Below are 18,550 nucleotides of genomic sequence, written 5' to 3' on the forward strand. Positions count from 1 at the left end.
GTTTAAATGTGCCTGTGATTCCCAGAAATACTGTCTATGTAGGTAGCTCACTAGATTTTGAAGTATAGCCAGTGTTTGGATGTGCCTATGATGTGCACAAAAATGCTGTCTTGCTAGGTAATTCACTAGAGTATGAAACACAGCCACAAGTTTTTTTCTAACAGGCTGGGCAGCAGTGGTCTCTCAGAGTCTGGTTCAAATCTGTGTTTTTAAATACATACTAAATGGCTTATCAATGCCAGGGCACTTCAAGATTTCACACAGACATAATTACTATAAATCTCTCTAGAGAGCAGGGCTCAGAACAACTGCTTTAAGCCTTCTGGGCAAACAAGTCAAGGGTCCAAAAAAGAATGTAAACTGACTCTCTATGAATGAATAAATGCTAGAGTGAAAAGACATTCTTGTGTTTAGATGAGCTCAAATGATGCTGTTACTCTTTTGAGTTTGATTGAGATCATACGGGAGTTTTACAAAGTGTTTGATGCTCACAATTATACAAACGAGCTGCGAGCAGATAAGCACTGGAGAGGATGCTTTGTGCACATAGCAGCCACACAAAAGCTCTAATCTAATGGAATCATTTGTATAAGCTGCCTACTCCCAAGGGCTGAAAGTTTGCTGAAAATGCAGGCCTGTTCATATTTAGCTGGAAGCACTGTTTATGTGTGTGAGTGTGTCGTGGATGAATCAGAAACAGGTCAAAAGCATTGTTTGTGTCTTACGAGAAAGTCTTTGCCTGTTTGTCTGTTTTGATGTAAGTTTAGTTCCATAGTTACGTTTTTGTCCTTATTATACCACTCTGCGGAGGTATACTAAACAAAAACTAATTGTGTCCCTCTTATTCTTTATTTGTGAGAATGTGTTGTGTGTGTTTACTTGTCTGTACTTTAAAGACAAAATTGTCCTCATTAATGATTTTCTTTTTCTTTTAAAAAGGCAAACATTTTCCTTTTAGGGTTAAGGTTACGTGTAGTAATTATGAGTAAAATATCAGAATCATAATTAGCTTTATTTAAAAACAAAATGTTTGTGTGAAATAAAGAAAACAAACAGAGCAGATGGTATATTTAATATAACATGAATGTTGTGTATAAAGACTGATCACAATGTGAATTCTGTAACATTAGGTCAAAAGCTTTGACTGTCCTAACCAAAATTCAAACCACTGCCCCCAGTGGACGAAGTTGGAAGTGTTGTTGAATGTATTGGCACGTGTGAGCTCCATTTTCCAGCTGAAAAGTCCAGAGAGTGGCACCAAAAGCTAGATGTATTTTTTGTTGTAAGTGATGTAATACAGTCAACAGGAATGCATATTTTATTAACTCTGCCCCCTAACTAAAGCCACAACCCTCACCAAACAGACATTGTTTATGTTAATACAATTAATTCTTGTGATCATGTTTGAATTGATGCAAAAATATCTGATGGTGATACCACTTGTCAGCAATTTGGCTGAACTGGGTTGATTTCAGGGTACATGAAGATGAGATGACAAAGCTTCAAAATTGGTTCTTTTCACAAATTTTTAGTGAGCAAAACATTACAAGCAGTGGTGGTGATTCATCTCAGTGACTCGAGTCTTTTAAATCCATTCACCAAAAAGATTTGTCAAGATTCGTTCATTGATTCATTCTTTGACCATTTCTGCAAATTACACCTTTGCGCCAGTAGATGGCGCCAAATGTCAGTCTTTTAAGTTTTGAACGAGTCAATAAAAAAGAAAAAAATCCCGCACACTATCTTAGCTTGCAAAGAGTATTACAAAATGTATCTATGGCAATGTTTCGGTCACACAACCTTCGTCAGCATTTACAAACACAGAGTGTTATAGCACCAAATTTAAAATACGTCATAACCAATCAGCGCATCTGATGACTGTGACGTAACATAACCAGAAACAATCAATTAAATAGAAGACTTTTAGAAAACGCCTATAAATACAGAAAAGAGAAACATATACATCACATATACTGCATACACAAGCACATATATATATATAATAAATTACACCTGGAAGATAACCCATGACATTATATACAGATCCTTTTCTTTCTTTTTTCTTTCTTTTTTTAATATATATATATATATATATAGAAAAAACTCTGACTATACATACAGTATACAGCATCGCGTTTAACAAGACTTCATCATTAAGTCCCATCGGTGATAAGGTTTAAAGTGTGTAGATACAATAAATCTCACATCTCTGTAAAATCAATTCAGTGTTGCCTCCTTTTGGTTGCGTCTTAACACACTTGATGCCACAAAAATGCAAAGAAGAGACATCATGTGTGAATTCAACAAAATGAGCTGCAACAGAATAATTTAGATCTTTTTGCCTGATCAAACTTTTATATTCACCAATTCGTTGTTTTAACTGATGTTACGTTTTACCCACATATCCAAGACCACAAGGACAACTAATCAAATACACAACATGTATAGAGGAACAGGTGACAACAGAGTTAATTGAATACCTTTTACCAGTTTGCGGATGACAAAAAAAAAACAGGATGATTTAAAAGTATTATTGCACTGTGCGTAATTACCACATTTATAGTTCCCATTTGGGATTGGACTAAACAGTCTCTGAGACAGTGTGGAAACCTTACTGCGGAATTGAGCATGGACTAAACTATTTTTACATTTTTTTTGCCCATTTAAACACAATAAGAGGAGGGTGCTAGAGTAAAGGATTTAGCTCTGGATCAGATGTTAGCAAATGCCAGTGTTTTTTGAAAATGGATCTTATACGATAAGACGTACGTTGAATGTGTCGTAGTAAAAGTAATAATTTTTTCTTTCTTTGTATTTGTTTTAAGTAAATCAGAGCTTGTTTTATGAAGAGCTGTCCTAAACGCTTCTTCAATCCAATCAGGCGGGTAACCCCGTTGAAGAAATATATTTTTCATTATCTCTGACTTATCAGTAAAATCTGAATCAGAGTGACATATCCTTCTCAATCTATAAAATTTAATTTTAGGAAGACCCTTTGTCAGAGGAGTAGGGTGAAATCTAGAGGCAAGCAAAAGAGTATTCCGGTCAGTGTCTTTTGTAAATAAAGTAGTAATGAGACTACCTTAATTTTTCTGAACCCACGTCAAGAAAATGGACACGTACCGAACTCACTTTTAGATTGAATACCAAATTCTCCACAAAACCATTTAGAAGTTTTACAAAATCATGAACTTTGCTAAGATCCCCCACAAAAATACAAAATACATAATCAATGTATCTATAACATTTCAAGATGTATGAAAGGAAAGGATTAACATCACTGTTAAACACATAACAATGCTAAAAACTACAACCAAATTAGTATAATTAGGGGCAAAAATCGATCCCTTTGCTGTCCTGCTCAACTGTAAATAGAAATCATCATCAAAACTAAAATAATTGTATTTCAAAACATGTGAAGCCATATCTATTAGAAATTCTGAAGGTGAAATCGCATCTCCTCGGCCAGAAGGATAATGATTTAGCGCACGAAGACCCCCCTCATGAGAGATATTCATATACAAACTAGTGATGTTCAGTGTGAGTAACAAAGATGTCTCAGGTAAACCATGTACATCTGATATTTTATTAATGAAATCCGTCAAATCACTACTATATGCTGGTAATGAATAAACAAAAGGTTTAATAAAAAAAATCAACATATTGAGATAAGGGAGATAGAAGAGCATTTGTTTGAGCCACAGTTGGATCAATGAGTCTTTTGTGAATCTTTGGTAGAAAGTGTAGAAAACAGGCCTGATAGGGTGCTGGCAATATAGGAACTCAAACTCAGTCTGAGATATCCATCCTTGGGTTTGAGCATTATTCAGAAAAGGAAATACCTCAGATTGATAAGTGTTGGTAGGGTCATTCGGAAGTTTTTTGTAAAATCTGGTATTTTTTAACTGTGAGATGATCTCTTGACAGTATATTTCCATATTTTGAACCACTATGGCCCCTCCATTATCCACAGGTTTAATAACGATATTGGGGTCATTCATCAGTTCAATTAAAGATTTTTTCCTCACTAGCCAATAAATTGTGAGGAAATATAGAGCGTGAAGATGTACGTGTTTTCATGACATCTTGTTCCACCATTCGATAAAAAGTTTGACTGGAATGGCTAGAAACATTTGGACAAAATGTACCTTTAGGTCTAAAAGGTGTGGTAGGTTGGTAAACATTAGTTGAAACATTTGAACAAGTCTAATTTAAGGCCAAAAGCATTTACACCACATGTAGGAACAAATTATAATCCTTTTGACAAAACTCCGATCTGGTCATCAGATAGTACTTCAGAAGAAATGTTGATTATGTCTCCTTGAGAAGTTCTGCGTCCACGGGCATTGTTGGCTTTTTTGTTGGCCTAGACCCTCTTAGGCATTTCTTCTTCCCTGGGGTCTTTTTGGTGGAGTTCGTCATCCTAAAAAAATAATTTGATATAGGAGCACTAGAGTCACTGTCCAAAGTGAAGTCACTATCGGTAGAATTGTCAACCCATCTGCTGTAATTGCAGGATCCTGCGCATAGTCCGGAATTGGGGAAGTGCAGTAAATTCCTAGAGGGCATAACAGACCTTGGATTACTGACGTCATCAGGCCCTATGCCACTAATGTTTGAAGCGGCTGCAACAGGTACCTTCTCCCAGGGATACACCTCATTTCGAAGATAATCCTCAGTAACTCGTTGTAACATGGGGGTTAAAATGGGAAAGGAGGAGGCGGGAACCAGTTGAACAGTCAAAGTAATATTTAATGAAAACTTAAACAAAAAGACACAAATGCACACATGGCTGCTGCGTGTGGCTCTCTCTCTCCCGAATTGCCGCATCCGGCTGCATTTATCCCCCTCCTCGGCAGGGGAACCCCTGGCATGACTTGCATCCCCCCGCGTTTCCCTCTTGGCTGTGCCTGCCGGCAGGCTTTTCCCCACTTCTCTAGGGTTGGGGAGATGGACAAGGGGAGGGGGGAAATAAAAAAAGAGGAGAGGGAAAGGGCGAGGCGGAGCGACAGTGAGAGAGAGAGTGAAAAGAGAGAAATATTTGCTCACCAGTTCCCAGACACACTGTTAACTGGTCCTTGACCACTCCTCCACCCTCTGGTGGATGACATCCGCTCCTCTCTGGGTGGACAGGAGCGAGCCGGCCGGGGAGGATGCAGTGAGCCCCTCCTCCCCTCGTGGACAGCCGCGTCCAGGCAGCTGGCAGCGACTCCTCCGTCCCCTGGCGGACGGCCGTGGCTGCTCCTTTGGGCGGACGGCAGTGGCAAGGACTCCACGACAGCACATCCCTCCTCCCTGGGTTTCGGGACCAATGTAACATGGGAGTTAAAATGGGAAAGGAGGAGGTGCCCACCCTCCTCCTCGTCACACTCGTTTATACTTCTTCAGTTTCATTTCTTGTTGTTTCTCATGATAATTTTCAATTGAGAAATTTATGGAAACTTGGATAGAATCAAGTTTCCATAATTTCATCATTTGAGGTTTTGAATGAGTAAATTGAACTGAATCAAAAGCACAGTCATTCACGACCAGAACAAATCTAATGATCTTTTATTAATATTTGCGTGTCTACAATTCTACTAAGAGACTTTAGCACTGCAGTGTTTAAGCATCACAAGCGCTTTCCCCACAAATGTTAACAAAGCATATCTATTACATTGTGGACTGCTGAGCAAATTTTAGCTGCACAAAAAAGAATGCAATACTAGCCTAAAAAATTATAATGACTTTCAATAACATCCTTATGTCATTGTAATGTGTGGTCAACAATCACTTTTATTCATTATTAATCCTGCCCCTTTACTTGTTGAACAAGATTGCCAAACTGAATGTTCAGCCAGTCAGCAGATCCTCGTTCATGAATGAGGTGACTGATTCATGCGTTTCGTTCATGAACGAGATGTCTTGAAAGACGAGTGAGGGGTGAATTTGTTCAGTGGGTGAATCCAATGATATGCTCCTCACAGCCAGCACTCTAATGCTATTGGCTCGCAGTTTTGTCAGTCTAAAGTAGGACAAAGCAACACAAATGGAATTTGTATGTTTGAAAACACTTTAAAAACAGTTTAAACACCATTACCATTTTCACCTCAAATGTTAGGACTTATTTTTCCTAGATTTTGTCAAATGCTGGGCTTAACTTTTACCAAGACATAGAAAATGTTCATGAAAAGCCTACATATCTTACACTGTGCAAAGCACAACATTTCCATTCGTAATTCATGTCAATTTATCTGTATGGTCTTTCAGTCATTTTTACACATTAATAAATTGGGGGTTATGTTTTGTGCATACCTATAAACTTGTTTTAGTGCATTCCTTGTTGGACGTGATTGACTCACATGCCAAACTGAACGTAGACATGTTTCCTCTCATTCAATCAGTCAGCAGAACTTTATTCATGAATGAGATGACTGAGTGATTCATTGCGTTTCACTGAGAAGTGATCATCTCTATACCCAATTCCCTTCAAAGACTTTATCATCCACTGTGAGAGCTTTGAAGGGCTAAAAGTTGTGGGGCTCAAAAATAAGGGTAATTCGGAACTCACTTTTTAAGTCATTTTTATTGGAAATTCTGTTTGAAGCGATCTTACAGCATGACTATCATAATTGTTCTCCCTTTAAAGTGTCCTTTGGAGGGTGATTTATCACATTTGGAATGCAGCAATAAATTTAGTTCGTGAACAAGTATACCAGAACATTCAGTTCGTTCATGAACAAGACTTCTCATCTCGTTCACTCAAACAATCGACTCGATTGGTTCAGTGAAGGGCATATTTGTTCAGAGGGTGAAACCAATGATATGCTCCTTCAGAGTCAGCACTCGAATGCTATTGGCTTATGCTATAGTCAGTCTCTAAAGACAAGAAAAGCCACCAAAGCAGTCTTGTGCTTCAAACTAGAGCTCATCAATAATACATCAATAATCAGAACATAGACAGTACAACATATTGCCTTCACAACCTCATTTGTGGTCACATCAAATTCAACATGGCATCTACTCTGACTAAGATCTATGGCTTTTCAAAACCAAAAAAAGAGTTTTGCTCGTACCTTTGCCAAAAAATGCTGTCTTGGTAGACAGCTCAAAAGGTTTTGAAACACATCTAGTGTTTTTGTTGTTTATCTTTTTATAAATGCAGTGTTCTAATATATTGATCTGTAAAAACTGCAGCTTTCTCTGTGCTCTAAGTCATATCTATCCATGTCTCACACTCACCTGTGAGAGAGAAACAAAAAGAGACCGAATCACAGGAGGGTGGTGTCTTGCTGACAGGTAGGCATGGGGAGAAAAAAGACATAAGAGAGAACAAATACATAAAGGGGGTTGGAGGGGAAGAGAGAGGGATTTGTGCTTAAAAGGGTTTCAATAACACACCAATCTTGCTTATTTCTAGAAGCTCAGATCCTGCAGAACAGAGAAAGGATGTGGTCTCTCTCTTTCTCCCTTTCCTCCCTCTTTAGTACACAAACCTGCTCGTATTGTTCATCCTCTTCAGTACTGCAACAAAAGGTGGCCATATGCTTTCTTATCTTCAGCTCTCTCTCTCTCTCTCTCTCTCTCTCTCTCTCTCTCTCTCTCTCTCTCTCTCTCTCTTTCTCCATCTCCTTTTTGATCACTCTATTTCTTCCTCTATTTTTTTGTTAGTACAATGTACACCATATCAACAAATGCTGTGTGTTTAGTATTCAGAGGTGGGTAGAATCAATTCCAAATTACTCAGGCTCTCAATAACGGACAGCCCCGTCTGCAAGGAGAAAAGATGATTAATGATGATATTATTCATGATAGAGGCTGAAGTGTTCACACACACAGATGGGCTGTGTGTGCATTAATGGTCCTGCAGTGAAGAGGCTTTCTGTTTGCTGCAGTGTACTTATAATTGTGCGTTTCCACACATTTAGCAGGAAGGAGTGCAAATCACCTGTAATTACCACCTACAGCCTTACATTAACTACGTTTCCATCCAAGGGTTTTTTTGTGACAAAAAGTGTAGCGCATCAAAAGGTTTACCGATATAGCTGATGGAAACGCAAATTAGCGCTAAAATTTCACAGGTGTCAACATAATATTTTTCCGTTTAACTCTAGCACATAAACTCTATGTAGATACTTCAAATGTTGCAAAAAACTGGTTTGGAAACACTTTTTGTTTAGAAAATAGGCATTAATGCAAAAATATAGTGACACATGACAGAGTTTACCACAATTGTTAGCCTGTGTTAATCATGACGACAATGTATACATCCTTGAAAGCCAATTTATTGTACGTGATGCATTACTCGCACTGTTATGGATTGGTCTTAATGGCATACCTGCACAGATCCGATGCTGCAAACACATCTGCATCATGACCCAGGAGTGCCAACACAAATATCTCGTATCATGCACCTGTCATCGACAAGTACACGGAGAACAAATGAATGGCCACTCTTTGTGATTAATTTAATTGTGGTAGCCATCTGTTTATTTATTAAAGTTGCTTTTCCACACCATTCAAAATAATAGACTGCAGTCATGGAATTAGCCCACAATACAAAAAAAACATAATTTCTGTGCACAAAGCAAAGAAAGGGAATTTTGCCTGTATTTTTTCAAAAGTATAAACAATAATTTTATAGAATTGGGCTATTCCAAAAAAAGCACACTGAAGCTTTTCTCCTAGTATTGTGTATTTATTTTTAATTTAAAAAAAATTTGTGCACAGAAATGATGTTTTTTTTGTGTTATGGGATAATTCCATGACTGCCGTCTATTATTTTGAATACTGTGGAAAAACAACTTTAATAAATAAATGGATGGATTAAATTAATCGCAAACAGTGGCCATTAATTTGTTCTCCGTGCACTTGTTGATATGCATGATACAAGATATTTGTGTTGGCACTCTTGGAAATGTCATGTTTGCAGCATCGGATCTGTGCTATGCCATTAAGATCAATTCATAATCACGTACAATAAATTGGCTTTCAAGGACCTTGTCATCATGATTAACACAGGCTAATGATTGGGGTAAATTCCGTCCATAAAAGTGTTTCCAAACCAGTTTTTCACGACATTTGAAGTATCGACATAGAGTTTATGCGCTAGCGTTAAACGGAAAAATGTTATGTTGATAATTTGCATTTCCATCAGCTTTATTTTGATGCGCTAAAACTTTTTTCGTAAAAAATCCTTGGATGGAAACGTAGTTAATGTGACAGTTCTGCAGAATATGCGCTAAAAGTGTCCTACACTGTGGGTTCGACTGGCCAAAGGACTTTGAAAACTCTCTCAGCAGTCTTAACCAGAGAGTGGAGCTAGTGGGCGAATCTGTCTTTAATGACGCAAGACAGAACGCGTGTGTAAACACTTAAAACATATGCAACTTCCTGTAATTAAGTTGGATGAATAAGCTTCCCGTATCAACACTGTATTTTATTTACAGTTTGCTACAGCACAAATTATTTCTCCCCAGACACACATATGCTACTGTTTGAAGCAAACAGCATAACACACACACAGCTGCAGATGAATGCTCCCAGCTCAGCTTTGCTGATGGCTGTAGTTATTTTGAGATGTCATGTCCTCTCTGTGTTTACTGTTAGCATGGTAAAAGTTAGTAAGAGTGTGTGGGGGTGTGTGTGTGTGCGTGTATGGTTTTAGTGCTTTTATGCTGTTTAAATACCTATTTAGCATTTTTGGGCATTGATTTGAATGTTGGAACTTGCTTATGATGCCCAAAAATGGTTTGTAGGTATGCATCTCACTAGGGTTTAAAACAGCAATTGTGTTTACTCTCTAAACGGTACGCAAAGCCTCACATTCTAACTCAAACATGGTCGGGGACACTTCTCTCTAAGTGATCAACATCCATTAATTTCTTTATAATGTCCTTAGGGCTTTGAGCTTGACTTAATGGGTCAGGGTAGTACAACACTGCCACCTAGTGTGTGTGTATGTTTTTATGTGTGTGTTTGTCTACACATGTGTATGGTGCATGTTATGTATATGTGTTTTAGGTAGAGGAAGCAGGAATGTCCTGACCGTCTGCTGCACATTATAAAGAGACCCCCAGCCCAATACAATTAACATCCACAGTCAAGCCTCCTGATTGGGCTCAGAGAGAGAGAGCGATGGGAAGAGAGATAAAGGGCATTGCAGTAGTTACTATCCTGCAGTAAATATTTACATTTACATTTATTCATTTGGCAGACGCTTTTATCCAACGCGACTTACAAAAGAGGAAAACAAAGCGAATCATCTTAAGGAGACAGTGGTATGAAAAGTGCCATACTACAAAGTTTCACTAGCATCAGAATAGTATTCAAAACAGATTAAAAGTGCAACAAGAGTTTTAGCATTCTCTGATGAACTGTTAAACTCTTTCAGAAGACGTCCCCAAAGCTAAAAATAAAGTAGGCAAATAAAGTAGGCAAAATAATTTGTGTTGTGATATTGTTAATGCTGTTAAATTTTATAAATGTATTGATTTATTGATTTATTTTTTTGTATAGTATACTAATATACTTGGGTAAATAGGGTGGTAAGGGTTTGGTTTATGCTGAACGTGTCTGCATATGTTTTTCTGTGTAAACATGTGCTAGACACATCTTTGACCACTGCACCACATCTCGCGCAGAAGCAGCTCGTTTTTCAGATGCTGTTAAAAAGCACTTAAACTTTTTAAAAATGCATCTTGAGACACCTGCATTTTGTTACATTTCTTAGCGCTGTCTAGCTTTTATTTTTTTTATTTTGTTTTCACAATAACATGTTTGTTCTGACCAGCCCATTAGTCCGTAGTACGGTAATTATAATAAGCTTTATTTAAAAGCAATAGAATGTTATAGAATATAATGAGGACTTACCATGGATAATGCTGTCGCAGTAGTAATGTTGTGAGGAATTTCAGTCTTCTTACCTGCACCCTCAGTGAAGACACACACACACGGCAGTTAGATGATGTGATGAGGGTGATGAATATGAGAGATCATTAGCTGCAGTGGCGTGTGTGTATGTGAGGGAGAGAATGAATCCTCTCTTTGCTGCACCTTTCCCACCACAAATACATGTGTGCGAGTCACAGTATGAGAGAAAGCAAGAGCTGAAAGCCCAGGAGATTGAGCAGGGCTCCAGTGATTGCTCTGAATCAGAGGCCTGTGGCAGGCAGGGTGGAATATGTGATCACCAGGCCCGGTTCCACAGTGGGGCCTGGGTGGGCCTGGCCCACCCAATCATGAACTTGGTCCACCTTGAGAACTACACCTACACCCACCCCTCCAACTGTTCGGCCCACCCCGCGGGTCCAATGGCCCACCTTACATCTTAGAGCTGGAGCCTTGTGAGAGAGACTATGCCTCTGATGGAAGCCGAGATGTGCTGCTTCTACCCAGTCTGTTTGAGTTGGTTTTAATGCTTTCCTTGATGATCATAATCTAAAACTTTGTCAGAAGAGGAGCTTGGCTGTAAAACCCAAAGTGATTCCTCATTTTTCTCTTCTCACAACTTATGTGCTGTGCCAAAATGCAGAATATTACTACTCAATATTTAACACAATTACTTCATTCTCAGCCATAATCAGTTGTATTTATTGTGGCATATTTTTATGGAGACTTGGGGCAAAACACCAAATCCTCATAAGTGCACTTAAACTTGATTAAAGCTGCATTACGATTCACTGGGTTCTTATGCAATGTTCACTGCTCCCCATGTACTAGAAGATATCTTTAAGAGCAACTTTACTTGACCAAATATGATAATTTGAAATGCCCTGCAATGTCATCAAAAACAGACAAATCTTGAGTCGTGTATACTAGGGGTCTGACCATACTTTCATATCTATTAACGTATATACCGATCAGCCAGAACATTAAAACCACCTGCCTAATATTGTATAGGTCCCCCTCGTGCCACCAAATCAGTGCCAACCCCCATCTCAGAATAGCATTTTGAGATTATATTCTTCTCACCACAATTGTACAGATTGGTTATCTGAGTTACCGTAGACTTTGTCAGTTCGAACCCGTCTGGCCATTCTCTGTTGACCTCTCTCATCAACAAGGCATTTCTGTCCACAGAACTGCCACTCACTGGATGTTTTTTTTTATTTTTGGCACCATTTGGAGTAAATTCTAGAGACTGTTGTGTGTGAAAATCCCAGGAGATCAGCATTTACAGAAATACTCATACCAGCCCATCTGGCACCAACAATCATGCCACGGTCCAAATAACTGAGATCACATTTTTCCCCATTCTGATAGTTGATGTGAACATAAACTGAAGCTCCTCACCCGTATTTGCATGATTTTATGCACTGCACTGCTGCCACACGATTGGCTGATTAGATAATCGCATGGATTATTGTTGGTGCCAGATGTGCTGGTTTGAGTATTTCTGTAACTGCTGATCTCCTGGGATTTTCACACACAACGGTCTCTAGAATTTACTCCGAATGGTGCCAAAAACAAAAAAATCTAGTGAGTGGCAGTTCTGCAGATGGAAACACCTTGTTGATGAGAGAGGTCAACAGAGAATGGCCAGACTGGTTTGAACTGACAATGTCTACAGCAACTCAGATAACCGCTCTGTACAATTGTGGTGAGAAGAATAGCATCTCAGAATGTTCTTCTATGCGGGTTGGCGCTGTTTTGGCGGCACAAGGGAGACCTACACAATATTAGGCAAGTGGTTTTAATGTTGTGGCTGATTGGTGTATACTATATATAAACTGTATTCAGTATATACAGTGCAGTATATACAGTGAATACTTATGTACATGTGATTTTTTTTTTTTTTTCGATTTTTATTTTTAATAAATTTGGAAAGATTTCAAACAAACTTCTTTCACATTGCCATTATGGGGTATTGTTTGTAGAATTTTGAGGAAAATAATGAATTTAATCCATTTTGGAATAAGGCTGTAACATAACAAAATGTGGAAAAAGTGAAGCGCTGTGAATACTTTCCGGATGCACTGTATATATATATATATATATATATATATATATATATATATATATATATATATATATATATACAATGTGTTATACAACTACTGTTGGAATATTGAACAATATGAATATAGATAGGTAACACTTGACAGTAAGGTTTTATTTGTTAACATTAGTTCATGAAATAGGTATAATGAACTAACAATCAACAAAATATTTTTACAGCATTTATTAATCTTGGTTAATATTAATATTATTAATATTACTAAAGATAGTGTAAGGATTACCCTCCGCTTCAGGCTGCGGAGGCCGTTCCCCAGTCGCTGCCAGCGCTCCTGGCCGTGGAGGCCGTTCCCCAGTCGCTGCCAGTGCTCCTGGCCATGGAGGCTGTTCCCCAGTCGGCTGCCTGCGCTCCTGGCCGTGGAGGCCGTTCCCCAGTCACTGCCTGCGCTCCTGGTCGCGGAGGCCGTTCCCCACTTGCTGCCGCATAGGCTGTTCCCCAGTCGCTGCCAGCGCTTCCAGCCACGGAGGCCGTTGACGAGCCTGTCCAGTCCCCAGCAGCCATCGACCAGTCTGTTGCTCAGTCCAGTGGCCAGCACCTGTCAGACACATGCTACCAGTCTGTTCATTGGCCAGCGGCCACCCACTTCCAGTATGACACCTGTCCAGCAGCCGCCGCCCATGTCTGCTGACCCCTGTCCAGCGGCTCCGCCCTCCGAGTCTTCCATGGCTCTGCCCCTCGAGTCTTCCATGGCTCTGCCCCTTGACTCCTCAGCTTCCCTGGCCTCTGAGCCCTCTGAGTTCCCAGCTGCCTTGTTCCCTAGTACTATGCTTCCCTTTCCATGCTTCCCAGTGCCTTGATTCCTAGTGCTATATTTCCCAGTACCATGATCCCTAACTTCCTTTGTACCTTGCCCTCTAGTGCCCCTAGTGCTTTCTGAGTCCCCTAGTGCCTTGCTTTCTGAGTCCCCTAGTGCCTTGCTCTCTGAGTCCCCTAGTGCCTTGCTCTCTGAGTCCCCTAGTGCCTTGCTCTGAACCCTTTGAGTCCCATGTTGACTTGATCTCTGAGTCCTCTGAATCCCTAGATGCACCCCCCCGGAGCCTCCGCCTCCTGCAGCTCCACCCCCTGAGCCTCCCGCCTCCTGCAGCTCCGCCCCCTGAGCTTCCGCCTCCTGCTCCTCCCATGAAATATTTTTTGTTTTTATATGTGTTAAGGAGCTTCAGCAGCCACTCCTTAGATGGGGGCTCTGTAAGGATTATCCTGGTGGCTATATTTGTTTATTGTTCACTTTGTGTCTTTCATTTGATTATGGGTTTTGTAGTTCTTTTCCTTGTCTTTGTTCATTGGTTCTTGTGTTAATTAGTCCCAGGTGTTCCTTGTTTGCTCATTTGTCTCTGTGTATTTAATCCCTGTGCTTTCCTCTGTTTATTGTCAATTCTTATCAATTCATGGCTGTAATTGTTTGTTCTGCTCTCATGTTTTTTGTTGAAATAAGCTGAATAAAATGCCGAATAAAAGTTTTTTAATCGCATTTATTTTAGCCAAACTTTTTTGTTGTAGGTGGTGCACAGTTACTAATGGGAAATACCCTTATCCACCTCTTGCAGAGTTTTATACTGTATCGATGCACACTTTGCAGTGTCCTTCGGACTGAGCATATAACATTTTTACAATTGGAAGTCTAACATAAGATGCCCGAAAACTCTGTGAGATCCTGTGATTAACTATTGTACAGAGAGTTTTGACTTAAAAGTGTGTGTGTGTGTGTGTCAGATTTTGCTTACATTGGGGACCCAATGACCCCATCAGGATAGTAAAACCTGAAATCACCTACATTAAAACAGTAGTCAGTGGACAGTGTGTGCATGTGTAAAGTCCTCCATCCTCAGTCACTCGTTCAGTGATGTATGTAGAACACTGTTTGTGTCTGTCATGTTGCCTGGACATGAAAACAGACCGATTATTCGTGTGTGACGGTAAGTGCTGCAGGCGAGAGATTGTGCCTCTTTTCATGCTGATGCTCTGGAGGTCAGGTGGCCCACGACTGTCACTCACTCCCTCTCATTTCTCTCTCTAAAACTTTTTTCTTCTTCTTTGCTCAATTCTAGGGTTTCTCTTCTGCCTTCTTATCATTTCTCCCCAATTTCTCTTTGTTTTTCCTCTGTGATGCACTACAAGAAAACCTTGCTCCTTTCAATCAGCTCTGCTCTCTCTCTATGCCTATTTTCTGCCTCTGAGAGGAAGAGAGAGTGTGAAGATGTTGTTTTAAGGTATTTACACTCACCCAGGATGGCATCTCTCTCTCTCTCTCTCTCTCTCGCTCTATCTCTTATCCAACACTTTTGTCCTTCACAAATTACATTGACATTGCTGTCCTGAGTGCACAGTGTGTGTGTTGTGTGCAGTGCTGCTCCATGGTACAAGTGCTCACACTCTGCATGTAGGGCATCAGTTAGAGCTCAGGGAGATGGAGAAGCAGAGACAAACAGAGATGAATGACACGCACACACACATCTGCAGCTTCAGTCTGAGAAATCAAAAGAGATTGGTGTGGCATGTTTGTGTGCCTGTGAGAGTGTATAACACACAGTGTGTGCCGTTGAATTTGTGTCCTTATGTTAATGTAGTTGAGTGTGTGTGCATGTGTACATCAAGTGTTGGCAATCACAGTTCGTCCCTGCAGTGAGGCTGTAGCTCCACCATGGTTATAGAGATGGCTGCGGCAGCACATGAGGCTGCTGCCATGGTAACCCAGTATGCCAAGGAGGAAGGGGTCGGGAGCCACTGCTGTTCACTTTGTCCTTTCTTTTGTTTGCTTCATACTTTCAGATGTGTGTGTGTGTTTCAGGTTTTGCCTACTTTGTGGGAACCACATTTTTAAAGCAACTTCAATAAAACCTGAAATCACCTACATTGTGGGCACCAACCAACTGTCCTCACAAGAAAAACTAATGAAAATGAAAATGTAACAATGCTAACAGGTTTGTGTGAGGGTTAGACTCACGATTAGGAGAATAAAAAATATCATTAGCTCAGTATAAAAACAATGGAAGTCAACGGAAAGTCCTTACCTTGATAGAAATACAAACGCGCGTGTGTGTGTGATAGTTTGTCTAAATTAAAAATGAACCGAACTCTGAGCTGTTTAAACTACCCTCATCTATTCAAATTTTATCATGATTGCTCCTTTTATGTGTTTGTCTGTGTTCTCAGGGGAACAGATGAAGTGTTCCAGGCTCTGGAGGATAACCAGGTGACACTCTCTGTTATAAAAGCAACTCGTTTTGTCAAAGCGTTTGAAAAGGAAGTTGACCACTGGGAACGCAGTCTATCTCTGGTGCTGGAAGTCATTGAAATGATCCTTACTGTGCAAAGACAGTGGATGTATCTGGAGGTACAAACACATACACATACACACACACACACATACATACACACACTCATAATTCACCAGCCAGGTCTGCATATAGCACTTCCTATGGTTTTATACAGCACATTACACTAGGTGTAACACTGACTCAGGCTGAGTGGGATCCATGTGCAGTTTATTAACACAACAAGTTCAGAGTACTAATAAGCATGGGTAAAATAATCAGGGCAACCAACAATATCAGAGACAGGGCAGTAACGTAGTCAAACTGGCAAAGGATCGGGGCAGGCAGCAAAACAGCAATAGAGATAGTCCAGGCAAACACAATAATAGGCAGGCAGCAAAGAATTGTACAAGGTAAATCCAAACCAGAGTCAAACACAGATAGATCAACAGAGTAAGTAATAACGCTTAGAAATGTAGCCGGGGCAAACAAGATTTCGCAATGAATGAACACACACATCGGGCTTAAATAGTCTGAGTGATATGAGGCAGGTGTAGGGTAATCAGTCCAGGCATGTGGGCACTTGGGAAATGTAGTTCAATGTTAATATTTAGGTGAGTGAGACCTCCGGTGGTTGATTGAGGAATCTTCATTGGCGTTTGTGACACTAGGCCTGTGGCGATTATTAAATAATCATCTGATTGATATTGCAGATAACCGCAATTATTGTGCTCTTCAAATTCCAATCACATTTTACTATAGAAATAAGGGAATTTTAATGAAATGCCATAAATTAGGTGTTTTGTGTCTGATTTTCCGGCTTTACTGCATTATGTGAGTGCTCCAAATGAACTCAGACTGTCTCATTACCTGCACTGCGGACCACAATGAGAGCAGCTTCTGAAGAGCGAGTGAATATAACTGCTTCCGAAGCGCTGTGATGCACGTACCGTCTGCAAACCCTCGTCAAAATATAAGTGAAGATTTTGATGGTGAACGCAAAGCATTACATTTTCACTCTTATTTAACATTCTTGTAATGGCAAATGTTCTTGATCATTGTGGATTCATACACGCAGTGACACAGAAGAGGAGACACCCGCTTACTCTAATTTTGTGGAGATGATAGAATGAACAATAATATTTTTAAATATACAGAATCTCAAAGGTGTTCCTTCATGCGAAGGTTTAATCGGAGAGCCTTAAAGTAACGTGTGAAATTAAAGATTTGGGACATAAATATTTAGCTATTGCATATTTTATTCTATTTTATTCTAATAGCTATTCAGGTTGGCTGGGTTCCAAATACAACAGTTTAAATGTAAAATGGACTAAGACATAAATTGACCATAAAGAGAGACATATTTTAAGGTTTTGGAAATGTTTTGATATTTAAAATAAGATTTTTCATGTCATTCTACCCCTGTGCAATATTTTCCAAGTTTTTTAAATCCTTAAATGAATCCATGTATCCCTATTTTGTTACATGATTCCAAGTTAAATATGAATAAATGCCACCCTAAGTAGTATGACGATTAATTGTCATAATCGTGAAAACCTTAAAACAGACAATTAATCATTAAAATGCAATTAAATGCTTTTCATTTGCTTTTAAATGCCTAGATTACATTATCCAAGCATATACACAGACACACATCCTCAGAAAGCCTCAAAACACTTCTGACCTTCCTCATAGCAGACTCTTAAAGCTGAAGTGTGTAATTTTTGGATGTCAAAATTCTTCTATCACAGTTTAATGTTATTACGCCCCGTCTAGGGGGTAAGGGAGCAATAAGAGGTTTTTGGTGGATTCCCACCCCAGCCGTCAGCCCAAAGATAGGTAACATAGAATTATAGAGAAGTTTTGAGTTTATTTTTTTGAATAGAAAAATTTTACTAATGGCTTCAAGGGGGCCAAAGGCTAAAATAAGAAAACAAAATAACTTAAAAACCCAGAACATAAATGACCTAACACAAATGAAAATAAAAATACAGAGACCTTCCCTCACTACCTAATGTAAACATCACAAACCAAATTCAGTAAAATAACGGACAGGCCACCTCTAAAATCGGCTTCTCTGAAAGACTTGCCTTCTTTAATTTTTGATGGGAATGACAATGAGGCTGTGAGGGATAGAGGTACAGTCTCTTCAATGGGCTGTACTGTTGTTTTAAGTGTTTTGTATCATTCCGCTAATGAAACATTGGGGGAAAAAAAAACTTTCAAATCTTTCCAAGAAATTTTATTGACAAAAAACTCAAAAAAATAGTTGTGAAAAATGTGATCTAGGTGCTTTATACAG

At 39.5% G+C, this 18,550-nt stretch overlaps 1 protein-coding gene across 1 annotated transcript in view; it reads left to right on the forward strand.

The window, feature by feature from the left end:
• The window catches only part of dnah2 (dynein, axonemal, heavy chain 2), a 299,507-nt gene that overhangs the window by 130,011 nt on the left and 150,946 nt on the right, over positions 1–18,550 (forward strand). Inside the window, exon 28 of the mRNA XM_051722679.1 lies at positions 16,148–16,328. Coding sequence (XP_051578639.1) covers positions 16,148–16,328 — 181 coding nt within the window. The remainder of the gene's footprint in view (positions 1–16,147; positions 16,329–18,550) is intronic.

This window comes from Myxocyprinus asiaticus, chromosome 2 (genome assembly GCF_019703515.2).
Source record: "Myxocyprinus asiaticus isolate MX2 ecotype Aquarium Trade chromosome 2, UBuf_Myxa_2, whole genome shotgun sequence".
In the NCBI taxonomy this organism is placed as follows: Eukaryota; Metazoa; Chordata; class Actinopteri; order Cypriniformes; family Catostomidae; genus Myxocyprinus; species Myxocyprinus asiaticus.